Here is a 13,716-nt window from a genome sequence, read left to right as displayed (position 1 = left end):
TGAAAAAGAAACCAAGAAAGTAATCCCATTTACAATAGCTACAAATAAAATAATATACCTAGGAATAAACTTAATCAAAGAAGTGAAAGATCTCTGTAATAAAAACTATAAAACATTGATGAAAGAAATTGAAGAGGACACACACAAAAAGTGGAAAAATATTCCATGCTTGTGGATTGGAATGTCCGTACTACCCAAAGCAATCTACAGATTCAATGCAATCTCCATCAAAATACCAATAACGTTCTTTACAGAAATAGAAAAAATAATCCTAAAATTTATATGGAACCACAAAGACCCAGAATAGCCAAAGCCATCCTGAGCGAAAAGAACAAAACTGGAGGAACCACATTACCTGACTTCAAATTATATTACAGAGCTATAGTAACCAAAACAGCATGGTACTGGAATAAAAACAGACACATAGACCAATGGAGCAGAATAGAGAACCCAGAAATAAATCCACACATCTATAGTGAACTTATCTTTGACAAAGGTGCCAAGAACATGCAGTGGGGAAAGGAAAGTCTCTTCAATAAATGGTGTTGGGAAAACTGGATATCCATATGCAGAAGAATGAAACTAGACCTTTATCTCTTGCCATATACAAAATCCAAATCAAAATGGCTTAAAGACTTAATTCTAAGACCTGAAAGTATGAAACTACTGAAAGAAAACGTTGGGGAAACGCTTCAGGACATTGGTCTGGGCAATGATTTCTTGAGTAATATCCCCATGGCACAAGCAACCAAAGCAAAATTGGACAAATGGGATCACATCAAGTTAAAAAGCTTCTGAACTGCAAAGGAAATAATCAACAAAGTGAAGAGACAACCCACAGAATGGGAAAAAATATTTGCAAACTACCCATCTGACAAGGGATTAATAACTAGAATATATAAAGAGTTCCAACAACTGAATAGGAAAAATCAAATAATCCAATTAAAAAGTGGAGAAAGGATCTGAATAGACATCTCTCAAAAGAAGACATACAGGCCAACAGGCATATGAAAAAATGTTCAACATCATTAGTTATCAGAGAAATGCAAATCAAAACTACAATGAGATACCTCATCTCACCCCAGTTAAAATGGCTTTCATCAAAAAGGCAACAATGAATGCTGGCGAGAATGTGGAAAAAGGGGAACCCTCATACACTGCTGGTGGGAATGTAAATTAGTGCAACCACTATGGAGAACAACATGGAGATTCCTCAAAAAACTAATCCCACTGCTGAGTATATACCCAAAAGAAGGGAAATCAGTATATCAAAAAAATATCTGCACTCCATGTTTATTGCAGCACTATTCACAATAGCCAAGATTGGGAATTAACCTAAGGGTCCATAAACAGATGAATGGATAAAGAACTTGTGGTAGATATACACAATGGAATATTATATGGCCACAAAAAAGAATGAAATCCTGCCATTTGCAACTTGGATAGAACTGGAGAACATTATGTTAAGTGAAATAAGCCAAGCACAGAAAGACAAATCTCGCAGCTTCTCACTCATATGTGGGAGCTAAATATTAGAAACTATTGATCTCATGGAGACAGAGTGTGGAATGATGGTTACCAGAAGCTGAGAAGGGTAGCAGGGAGGGGCGATAAGGTGGGAATGGTTAATGGGTGCAAAAATATAGTTAGTTAGATAGAATGAATAATATTTGGTAGCACAACAAAGTGACTACAATCAACAATAAGTTAGGGTATATTTTAACTAAAAGAGTGGAACTGGAATGTTCGTGACATAAAGAAATGATAAATGTCTGAGGTGATGGACACCCCAATTACCCTGATTTGATTAATTCACATCGTATGCCTGCATCAAAACATCACATGTACCCTATAAAGATATACAAATATTATGTACCCATAATAATTAAAAATTTTAAAAAATTAAAAAAAATAAAGTAGGGAAGGGATCAGAAGCAAGGAGTTACATTAGGAAACTAGTTCACTAAGCAAGCACAAGTGATGGTGGCGTGAATCAGGATGACAGTGGTGGTCGTGGTAAGAAGTGGTCAGATTATGGGTGGATTACGAAGATAGAGCCTACAGGGGGATTGAATGTGGAGTGTGAGAAGGGAGATACCAAGGATGTACCCAATGGTCTTGGCCTGAGCAGACGGAGAGATGGTATTGCCATTCACTGAGGGGGGAAATAATGAAGGAGGAGCAGGTAGGTGGAAGATGATTAGGAGTTTGTTTTTCTTGACGTGCCTTTTAGACATCCAGATGGAGATACCAAGGAGGCGGTAGAACATATGAAGATCAGAGGAGAGGACTTGCGAGTATGTTAGTATTAACACATACACAAGCCATGAGACTGAACTAGGTTACCAAGGCCGTGAGTATGTAGAGTAGAGAATTTTGGGCTCTCCAACATTAGGAGTCTGGAGAGGTGAGGAGGAACAAGAAAAGGAGCCTGAGAAGGGCTGACCAGTGAGGAAAGAGGATATGAGGAGAGACAGTGACCTAGAAACCAAGTGAAAAAGGATTTGAAAGAGGAGGGAATCATCAGCTATCTCAAATGCTAGTGATGGGTCAAGTTAAAGCGAGTACCTTTTACTAAAGGAGGAAGTTACCTGGTCATATTAGGAAGCTCCTCTTCTTTAAACTGAAACATTGGAAAATAATGTTAAATGTGTAATTTCCAGCTACATTCAGTAAATGTTTTTCCACAGTAATACAGATTCTTTATTATTTGTTGAAATTGGTTCTATGGGTTCTTAAAAAGAATATGTATTCTCTTGTCATTGTTCCTCCTGAATTTGAGGAGTTATGTCATTCATCAGTTCTAGAAAAGTCTCAAACATTATAATCTCGATATTTCCTCACTCCTTTCTTTCTGTTCCCCGCTAGACTACTGTCAGGTGTATGTGGGGTCCTGTCATTCTGTCCTCTGTGTCTCTTGGCCTCCATTTTATGTTTTCCATCTCTTTTCTTTCTGGGATGCATTCTAAGTAATTTCTTCAGATCTGTTTTCAGGTTTACTAATTCTTTCCTCACATGTGTTTAATCTGCTGTTTTTAAATTTATTATTTCTATGACAATGTTTGCCATTTTTTCCTTTTTCAAATCTGCCTATTTTTTTTTTATAGACTACCTGTGCTTCCAAGCCCTTCTTGAGTTATGCTAAGCATATTTTACATCTCCATCTGTATTTTTTTCTATTACCTTCTATTCTTGGGGTCCTAATCCTCATTTTTTAATTTATGATGGATTTGTTCCTTGTTTTTTGTAATTTTTTTACTTTGAGCTCACCTTCGGTGAGACTTAGTTTTTCTGTGGAAATCCTGTGGAACCAAGGTTGTGAGTATGACCCTCCAAGACCAGTTTTACCTTTTCTTCGGCCAAGCCCCCTAAGGGCATTACCAACCAGGGACAAATTTTTGTGTTCATTCATCAGTTTGGGAATTCTTGAACTCCAAGTTTGTGTGAGATGCAGGCCCAGCATTTCCATTCTTTACCCAGCAGAGACAAAAAGCTTTCTTTTCATCTCACTGTTCTGGTAGGAGGATTCTTTTCCTAGTCCACCCTGTAATCTTCAGTCTCCTGCTACAGCAGCCCCTCACTGGCCAAACATAGGCAGAAGCCAACCAGAGTAGGAGCTTAGAAAGAGCAGGGTTGGCCTTTTATAGCACAGAGTAGACCAGGGAAATGGTGAGAATTGGATCTGGGGACAAATAGGCACAGGACCAACACAATGTTCTACCATTTAAATAGTTCCTGGCCTCTGGTAACCAAAACACGATGCTCAGGATGATATTACAGAACTGTTTTAGCCACAGCCCCAACCTCCAGTGGGAGATACTTTCATACTAACTATATAGATTAACCACAGTAGAAGTTAGATGATGTGAAAGTTTAAAATACAGACACAAGGCCGGGCGCAGTGGCTCACGCCTGTAATCCTAGCACTCTGGGAGCCCACTTGAGCCCAGCAGTTTGAGGTTGCAGTGAGCTATGATGATGCTACTGCACTCTAGCCTGGGCGACAGAAGTGAGATTCTGTCTCAAAAAAAAAAAAAAGTGAAGAGAAGCAGATGAAATCAATTTTAATAATTGATTAAATATTTGATAACCTACAAAGGTTTTTCCCACATTATCCTGATAAAGCTAATGTCATGTATGGTCCAGCTTTAGAAACAACAGAATATCTGAGGCTTTTCCTCTTACTCCATGGTATTATATATATACTATTATTCCAGATAGAGAGGCTGATACTTGTGGGTTTTAATGTAAATCATTGTTTCCCAAAGTGTGATACGCATATCCCTGTGGTACACAACTCAGTGATATGCAAAATAGTACCCAGCTGGGCACATTTTATTTGAATAATTATGTATTTGTTTTAATAACTTTAGAAGAAACACAACACATTTAACTTCAAATATGAGTACATCTAGAGAAAAATATTAAGTAAATAATAGTAGAGATGGAATGAGGATATGGCAAAAATCTTGAAAGCAGAACATGAAGTTTGAAAGACACCAGTGTAGGAGATGGGATAACCTTGGAAACTGTTCTAGTTACTCCATCAGAGTCACCTGGCCGCTCCGAGCAGCACCATTTTGCTAGGCTTCTGGCCACCAAGTCTCTTCTTTTTGTTACACAACAGCCTAGTCAAACAGGCATCCGAATTGCAACACTCAGCCTCTCCCCAGCAGAACAGAATAAATACTACCCCCCAAAAAGCTTGATAATTTTGAACACGACAGTGGCACTATGATTTCTTCTTGGTAGCACCAAACATAACCTGCCTTATTCATTTTTTTTCATGTGGGAGTAATTATTTTAAACTGTTGGCAACATCTGCAGAAAATAGAAAAGCTGTCTTCATTCTAACTCTCAGTAAGCCCCGATCTATACGAAAAATATAAAAAGTCAAAGGAAATCAGAAAGAGAAACCCGCTTTAGAAACCCAATCTGATCCTTGTGCATTCTGCCTCTGGGGCTTTGGGTGTTTGTTCCCATTGCTAGCACTTCCCGCTGTTCCCGCTGAGCTACGTCACTGTCTGCCAGAACACTCTCCTTCCCTCGAGGCCCTGCTCAGGGCCACCTTCTCCCTGCTGTCCTTCCTGATTGCCTCTGCTGCAAAAGGTCATCCATACTTTCTCTTTCCCAGTTTTTTGACACAAGCCACTTGCTTCCTTGTGTGGTAGCTTGCTAGGTACTACCTGCTGTCAACCTAAAACAGAGAGGGAGATTCGCTAAAAGAAACTGGTGTTCATCCAGGAATGGGCATTGCAACGGGAATACACGTCCCATAGTAAACTGGGAGCATATTCAGGGAGGTAAAGGAAGACAGGTTTTTGAAGGAAAAGTGAAGAGGATTACATAATTGTTTTCAGATCATTATCCCTGGCTACAAAGATCAGTAACAAGAGTGGTGCCAGTCACTTGCTGGGCACATTGTGTGTGTGTGTAAGGTTGCAGTGGCTTTTGTGCAAGGTTGTGGTTTCTGCAGAGTCTTTTGTGATGGTTCTTGTTATCGGGCATCCGTGCGTGAGAACCCTCTCTTCATGGCCTTCTCTGGCTCTGTTTGTCAGAGTTTTTAACACAAGCGACTCCACTTAGATTCTGACAGCTTTCACTGCTTTTGCTTTTTGTCTGAGGAAAGGTTTCCTGAGGTATTCACCCTGTCACTGTGTGTAGCAAGCCCTCAGCTACTTGTCGATTGATTCTGGAATTATGTCACTTCACAGTTTGGCATCTAGTTCAGCTCTGATGTGTCTGTAAATCGATCCAAAGTGAACGCATTACCTCTCACGCTGATGTGAGGCTGCTTGGGATTTTCCTCAAAGTCACTTACGGCTGGAAACCTGCCGTGTATCCAGATCTGGGAGTTCTTTGTTTTAGTGGGTCAAGACAGTGGTCCTGTGTTCTTATCAGTTAGTTCCAATTTAAAACTCAGTGGAAATCAACCGGGTGGAGGGGGAGTGGAGAGGAGGAGCAAAACCTACTTAATAGGTCAATGAACACTATTTGGGTGACAGGCACACCTATAGCTGGGACTCAAGCATTACAAAAGCAATCCATGTAACCTAAAACATTTGTACCCCCTTAATATTTTGAAATTATAAAAGAATTCCTTGGAAAACCTAAAAAAAATAAAAGAACAAGAGATTATTCTTCTTCATTAATATGCTCTACATTAAAAGAAGAATACAATAAAAAAAAAAAAAAGACAGTGGTTCTGTTGGGAATCACTGGGTCCTGGGAATTTTTCGTTTTAAATCCTTAGAACTTTCCTTTGAGAAACTGAGAGACACAGTTCTCAAACATTTTTTTATAACAGTAGCTCACAGTAAGAAATACATTTTGTATCTCCATGTACTTAATTAAAAATGTTCACAATACTTACCAAGCTGTGGACATGATAGTTTCTATTTCATTTTTTTAATGCTTGGCCTGACTAGCATTTTTAAAAGCTAAACTGATACAATGACCCACTAATGGCTCGTGACCTGCTGTTGGGAAAACATTGGTCTCAAGCATTTGAGTCATTTAATCATTTCAATAACTTCAAAAATGTCTTGAGATGGTGAGATTCTTCACAAGCTCCACACAGTTCTGATCTCTTTGAGGTCATTTCTAAAAATCCTTAATTCTGTCATTCCTGTTCTGAAAAGAAATGAGGAACACATTGAAATGTCACAGACATTGCTAATGTGCCATTTGGGGGCACCGAGTGTGGCTCATTAACGCCAACTCTCTGCATGTGCGAGCTGCTCTGCAGAAGTTAGAAACGTCCCTTTAAAGCTGTGTGGCTCTTTCAAAGCAGCATTTGTAAACCCAGCACATCTGCTGATAAATGTCTGTTTTCTACAAAGACGACTGAAATGTTTTAAACTCTACCCTGTTTTTTCCACAGGGTGTGCTGATCTCCAAACCCTGGACACAATGCAGCCAATTGAGAGGAAAAGACAGGGCTACATTCATGAGCTGATTCAGACTGAAGAGCGGTACATGGATGACCTCCAGCTTGTCATCGAGGTGAGGGGCCTGTCGCTGACTAGTTCTGGGGGTGTCTGCTGTCTCGGGGCTGCTTCCACTCAGAGGCAAAGCCAGGCATCACTTCTGATGTGGGAATTCACAAATGGTGGCAAGGGCTCTCCCACCTTCCAAATGCTGCCTCTGCCCACTGGATAATGCTTGAGGTTAAAGGTCTCTACTAGGATATGGGCTTTTCTCCCAGATTAGGTCATTCAGAGTGAAAAGAGAGGACAAGAGGGCATTGGAATGCCTGCCTCGGATGTCGTAGAAGCCCCTTCAAGTAAGCACAAGGGTATAGAGTAGGGGTGAAGGCTCTAAAGCAGACTCTGTCTACCTCAAATTGTTGCTTTACTATATTTCTACTGCTGTTTTGACACCTGATGTTTTCATAAACGTTAGGAATTTTTGAAGCAGTGAAAGTGTTCACCTAATCTTTGTATTAGTTTGGAAAACCAAATAGCATATTGTAAAATATTTCCCAAATATTTACTGTTTGTTTATGTTTGTGACTATTAATGTTACCAGTGACCTCTAAGCTGATGACAGCTGTCCCTATTAGAGTAGCATTTTAAAATGATTTGTGTTGGAGTGAATAAAAGATACATTTGTTTCCATGCTTTTAGTTCCCAGTAAATGTGTCAAGGCCCTCAGGTGAGACCAGTTAAATTAACAAACCACCTGAAGAGAACAAGTGTTCCCTACACAGGCCCAGCAGGTGCAACGCATACCTGGCCGTGACCGTGAGAACAGAATGGAGCAGAGGCTGCTCTGCATCTGTTCCCCAGCAAGTCCTGCCCTGGATTCATTGTCCACCGTAAATGCAGGCCTAAATGCCACGAATATCCAGACAGGCACAGAACACTTGTTGCTCTCGCATGTTCACTGTATTGCACTTCGTCGATAGTGTCTGTCTGCCCTCAAGTCTCTGAGCTCCTTGAGAGCAGAGGCTGCACCTCCTCATCCTGCATTCCCAGAACTTAGTCTGGCCCCTTGGCCTCTCCATAGTACTCAGTGAATTGGGTGTGTTTAAGTCCGTACTTCCCTGGCCAGGACAGATGGCCTAGAAGAAAGCCCTTTTTTATTAACCCCCTGTGCTCAGATCCGGCCCTAAGGGATCGTAAGTGGGTGTGGTGGTGTCTCTGGCGCTAGCACAGAAGGTGACTGGGTGCTTGCCTGACCTCAGGCCAGGCTCTTAACCACTCAGGGGGGCCTTGGGTTTTCCCATTCTGCCAACCTCACAAGGTGTTCTGAGGGGTGAGTCGTCGTGGCGGCATCAGGATTTTAAGGTGAAAAGCATTGTTCACAGGTGAAGCTTTCTCCTTACCATTCCCAGGAAGGTTCCCAGGGGGCTCAACTGCCTTATTCCCCTCTGCTTACCTCACCAAGCCCAGCACAAAGCAGCTGAACAGAATGACTAAACAAAGTGGCATAAATTAACCAGTGAATAAAAGAACAAAGAGACAACCAGACGCTTTCCCTGTCCTCCAGTAACAGCCTTAGAGTAGATCGACCATCTTTCCAGGGAACACTTTCATAGGAGCATCCTGACATATTCAATCTGATGTGGAACCTTAAAACTCTTTAGAGAGTGTCCAGCACTTTTATCGGAATTCTGTGAGTCCACATTAAGCCCAATAAACATTAATTGAAAACTCACCTTGTGCAAAACACTGTGCCAGAAAACAGAGATGAGAAAGTTCCCGTCCTCAGGGAGTTCAGAGTCCTGTTGGAGAGACAGTTACAGTAGAGTGAGTGAGGACTGGAGCAGAGGGGCGGACCGCCCCAGCCAGGAACGACTGACTTTCCCAGTTATGCTTCAGGCAAAGATGAGTTTGCTATGCCAGGAGGAGGAAACAGAACTGGAAGGCATGTACAAAGGGAGTGAGGAACCTACAAGTTGTCCAGTGTGGCTGAAGTACCTGAGGGCAGGACGGTGAGATCAGCGGGGACACGTCTCACAGGGCTCAAGAACCTTGAGAAGGAAGGAGCTCCCCACACAGCCAACGCGGAGCCCTTGAACCACTTTGATGGAAAGTAGTGTGTCATCTTTACTTTGGAAAGATCACGTATGAGAACAGTTGTCTCAGATAACTTTACTATTTCCTTAAGGCTTTTAAAGTCATTCCCTAGGAATCTTAGGTGTTCAGTGCAAGCTTGGGTTTAGATTCAAAGAGTTGAGTTTTAGTTCCAACTCCTCCGTAGTCTAGCTTTGTGACCTTGAGCAAATCACTTTATCAGCCTTTATTTCTTCATGGGTCAATTGGGAATAATATAATACCTGACTCAGTTTTACCTACATCATCCATGAAGTTAATTGAGAACCCTACAAACACACACACAAACATCTGCATATATGTACACATCAATGCTTTGTAAATCCTTAAGTGCTGTGGGATACAGATGTGTGGAGTGTTATTATTTCCCCTTCACTCAGCCAACTTCTGAAATCCACTTTGGATCAGCTTTAGGGGGAGCCAAGTCATTACTCTGGTTCTCTAGTTGAGCTTCTCACAAACTGCTCTGCAGAACTCTAAGATGCTCAACCTAACAACTGTCATGTTTCCTCAGTTCTGCAAGCTCTTACAGTGTGTAGGTGCTTTATGCCCACGGTCTTATTTAACCTTCGTGACATCCTTATGAGATAGGTATGAGAATGTCCTCTTATTGAGATTACTAGATTCAGTCTTTAGAATCATCCTTGATAGGAGCCCAGATAGCACAAAGTAGGGAAAGTATGTAATATTAAATTTCACAGTCATAAATATGCTTGTACAGAAATACCATCATCTTATTAGTTTCAGTGTATGAAGACATTGTTTGATTTAGACCACACAGGCTGTGTACTCACACATAAGCTAACTTGTTCTGTTTTGAATTTAGGTGTTTCAGAAACGGATGGCGGAGTCAGGCTTTCTCAATGAAGGAGAAATGGCCTTGATCTTTGTTAACTGGAAGGAGCTCATCATGTCTAACACAAAGCTGCTGAAGTGAGTCGGAGCATTACCTGTCATTGCAGCTGGCTACCCCCACAGCCCCGAGACTGTCACCCATAAGGAGCTTCAACTGTTTCTGCTCCCTCAGGCCTTCTGTTTTATTATAATTTTATGAAATGCCCTATAACTGTAAAATACAGAATTATCGAAGAAAGTAAAGAAATATAACAAAGAAAAAATTAAATCATTAAACAAACAGTATATTAATGTATGATTCCATCATGTAAGATATCCTTGACTCTAGCAGTAGGGTAGTTGGAGTCAGAAGAGAGCTGCAGCGCATGGCCCGGATATAACTGCCTCGTTTGGCAGCCTCCTAAGTCCCCATGTGAGTTCCATTTCTTGCGGCGATTCTCCATCCTTTATGCGTGTGAGGACAGACTCCCAGGAGAAGGGTCGGCAGTCCGAGCTCTTGCTGCATCTCTGCCCTCCTCAGGCCGGCAGCTCTCCTCAGAGGTGATGCCCCTCTACCTGCACACCCGGCCTCTGGGGCTCTGCCCCCCATTTTTCTCTTACAGACTGGAAATTTCCTTATTGGTTCAACCAAGAACAAGTTAGAATTTTTCTAAAGCAACTTTGCTGAGAAGCTAAGGTGAAACCACAACAATTCTAAAGGCCTAGAAACACCCAAGTGTATAGACTTCATTGTCTTTGTCTTTGCTAACATTTCACCCAGGTTGGCTTGGCCAGCAGAGCTTTTGGACCAAGCTGCCTCCTCTTCCTCTTGACTTTTCCCTCCCAGTGCCAGAGGTTCTTAGGTAACTCACTGGTTATTGTTACCATTGGTCTCCCATGGTATTCATCCTTCAATTACCAAGGAAGTTTGCTTAGAAACAGAAAGTGAGAGTGTGCTGTTTGCAGGGCCTTGCGGGTACGGAAGAAGACTGGGGGTGAGAAGATGCCTGTGCAGATGATTGGGGACATACTGGCGGCTGAGCTGTCCCACATGCAGGCATACATCCGGTTCTGCAGCTGTCAGCTGAACGGAGCAGCTCTGTTACAGCAGAAGACAGATGAAGACACAGACTTCAAAGAATTTTTAAAGGTAACTCCATTCTGGGCCTTGCAGGTTTCTTTGCTGGGATAGCAGGCAGGCCAGCCCCGCTCTGAGCCTGGAGGCAGCAGAGTGAGGGCCCAGTAGGGAATCTCAGCAGTGGAGAAGGGCATCCCCATCAGTTTCCAAAGGAAACACAGATACAGCAAGAAATTTCTGATTGCTTTGTGTTGTCTTTCATGTAGACCTGATTTTCTTGGCACCGGGACCATATTTTTCCCATCTCATAGCAAAGTGGTTTTTAAGCATACTTACTTATGCTACTTCATACTCCCAAAGAAACAACCAGAATGTTACTTTCTTAATTTTGTAAATTGCATTTATTTAATATCCATCTTATCCCAAAAAGAGTATAAAATAGCCTATTTAAATGTATAAAATGCAACAAGATAAAATTTAAAATAACTGGATGAATAAACTGGAACAAAAAGAAATGAGAGTAGGAGACAAAGATGATACCAGGATATTAGGATTTTATAGAAAGTGCATAAAGGATCCTATACATATACCAGTAGTGTGCACAGATGGCATCAGAACTTCCAGAAACCTACGAGAAGAGGAGGAAAGGATCAGTTCCATAATGCCGTGGTCATAAATTAAACACAAGAAGTAAAGCTAAAATTGTACTCAGTGAGAGAACACTGCGTATAGTATAATGAATCGGCAGCCTCCTTCTAGCGATACAGCAGTGAGCTTCACACAGCAGGTTCTTATACTAGAATGCCACATTTTTTTTTTATTTCAGCATATTATAGGGGTACAGATGTTTAGGTTACCGTATGTTGCCCTTGCCCCCCCCTCCCCAAATCTGAGTTTCAAGTGTGTCCGTCCCTTGGATGGTGCGCATTGCACTCTTTGTGTATGCATATACCCGGCCCCTCCTCCCCCCTCCCCGCTGCCCGACATCCAATAGATGTTATAGAATGCCACATTTTGAGACATCATTTTCATTGATGTTCAGTAATAGAAACAAGTATTATACACGTTAAAATGGTGAGGGAAATGAAAGTAAAATCTGTTTTCTTTTTTTGCATTTCTTTTTGTTTTTTTTTTCTGGTTTGTGAAATACTGCATATTGGAATCTATTACACAGCCACTGCAGTACCTTGAGGGAGAATGCATAATTTTAATATTTTCATTAGCAAAAAGAATGGAAAAATAACTAAAATTCTAAAGGGAAAATGGAGGGAGTAATAAAGATAAAAGCATAAATTATGATATATCCAAGAACTGGTGTATTGAAAAGAATTAATAAAATATAACTGATATTCACACTGAGCAGATATGTAAAAAGAAAAATATATATTTAACTCCAATAAATCTAATAGAAAAAAAACAAGTAATAATAAGAATGGATAGGCCGGGTGCAGTGGCTCACGCCTGTAATCCTAGCACTCTGGGAGGCCGAGGCGGGCGGATTGTTTGAGCTCAGGAGTTCGAAACCAGCCTGAGCAAGAGCGAGACCCCGTCTCTACTAAAAAATAGAAATAAATTAATCAGACAACTAAAAATATATAGAAAAAAATTAGCCGGGCATGGTGGCGCATGCCTGTAGTCCCAGCTACTCGGGAGGCTGAGGCAGAAGGATCACTTGAGCCCAGGAGTGTGAGGTTGCTGTGAGCTGGGATGACGCCACGGCACTCTAGGCCGGGCAACACAGTGAGACTCTGTCTAAAAAAAAAAAAAAAAAAAAAAAGAATGGATATAAAGATATCTCTTAAAGGATATCTAATTCAAATATACATGCTGATAAATGTTAAAACATTAATAAAATTTATAATTTTCTATGAAAATTTGAAAAATGGCTCAATAAGAATAGAAAATCTTATTCTTAAGATACTGCTAACCAAGAAGAAAATTGAGAAACTTACCCAAAGAGGAGCTGGGTTCACTTGATGGATTTAGTGGTAAATTCTTTCCAACTATAAAGGAATAGATTATTCTGTGTTATAAAAACTGTTACAGATCATAGGAAAAAAATAGAAACAAAAGGAGGGGCAATTTAAATATCCAATAAGAGGAGACGATTAGGTAAATTGTAGTAAATGTATTTTTCAGTCATTAAAAATGATCATCCTAGAGCACTGGCTCCTCGCTTCAGGCACTGTACTAGTACTAGAAGCAAATAAGATGTGGTCTTTGGCCCTCTGGTGTCAATAGTCAGATGTGGGACAGAGACACCTGAAACGTGATGCCTCTCCCTCTGCTGCCCCATGCAGAGGTGTGTGCTGAGGGCGGCCAGGCAGGGTCATGGGAAGGAGGGAGGGCGTCCCAGGGGAGAGCCTGGGCAAGGAAGCAGGACCTGAGCCTTTGAGGTGAGAAGAAAGGGCAGGCGGCAGTAGCAGCAAAAGCTGACATGTCCGTTACCTGACACACAGTAGGTATCTGATGGGTGGCAGTGATTGTCACTAATCAAGCAGGGACGATGGGCACACAGAGGTGGGGGAATCAACTGCTCAGATGCCAGGGTCTGGAGTCAGTGATGCTCCCGGGTGTTGGGGTGGGGTGGATAGGTGGGTGCAGAATGGTGCCACCAACTCAGACAGAGATGGAGGTAGAAAAGATGGCTTTTACAAGGGAAGACGAGGACCGCATTTGGGGTTATGTTGAGATTGAGATGCCTTTGGGACATCCAGGTAGGGAGGAGCGAAATGCAGAAAGTGT

At 41.5% G+C, this 13,716-nt stretch overlaps 1 protein-coding gene across 1 annotated transcript in view; it reads left to right on the top strand.

Annotated features, from left to right (window-relative positions):
* Positions 1-13,716, top strand: part of ITSN2 (intersectin 2) — a 113,091-nt gene that overhangs the window by 89,107 nt on the left and 10,268 nt on the right. Inside the window, exons 27-29 of the mRNA XM_012652404.1 lie at positions 6,884-7,005; positions 9,886-9,992; positions 10,860-11,043. Of these exons, the coding sequence (XP_012507858.1) occupies positions 6,884-7,005; positions 9,886-9,992; positions 10,860-11,043 (413 nt within the window). The remainder of the gene's footprint in view (positions 1-6,883; positions 7,006-9,885; positions 9,993-10,859; positions 11,044-13,716) is intronic.

Source organism: Propithecus coquereli, unplaced genomic scaffold (assembly GCF_000956105.1).
Source record: "Propithecus coquereli isolate 6110/MARCELLA unplaced genomic scaffold, Pcoq_1.0 Scaffold39, whole genome shotgun sequence".
NCBI lineage: Eukaryota > Metazoa > Chordata > Mammalia > Primates > Indriidae > Propithecus > Propithecus coquereli.
Note: the sequence above shows the minus strand (reverse complement) of the source record. Positions and strands in the feature narration are given on the sequence as shown.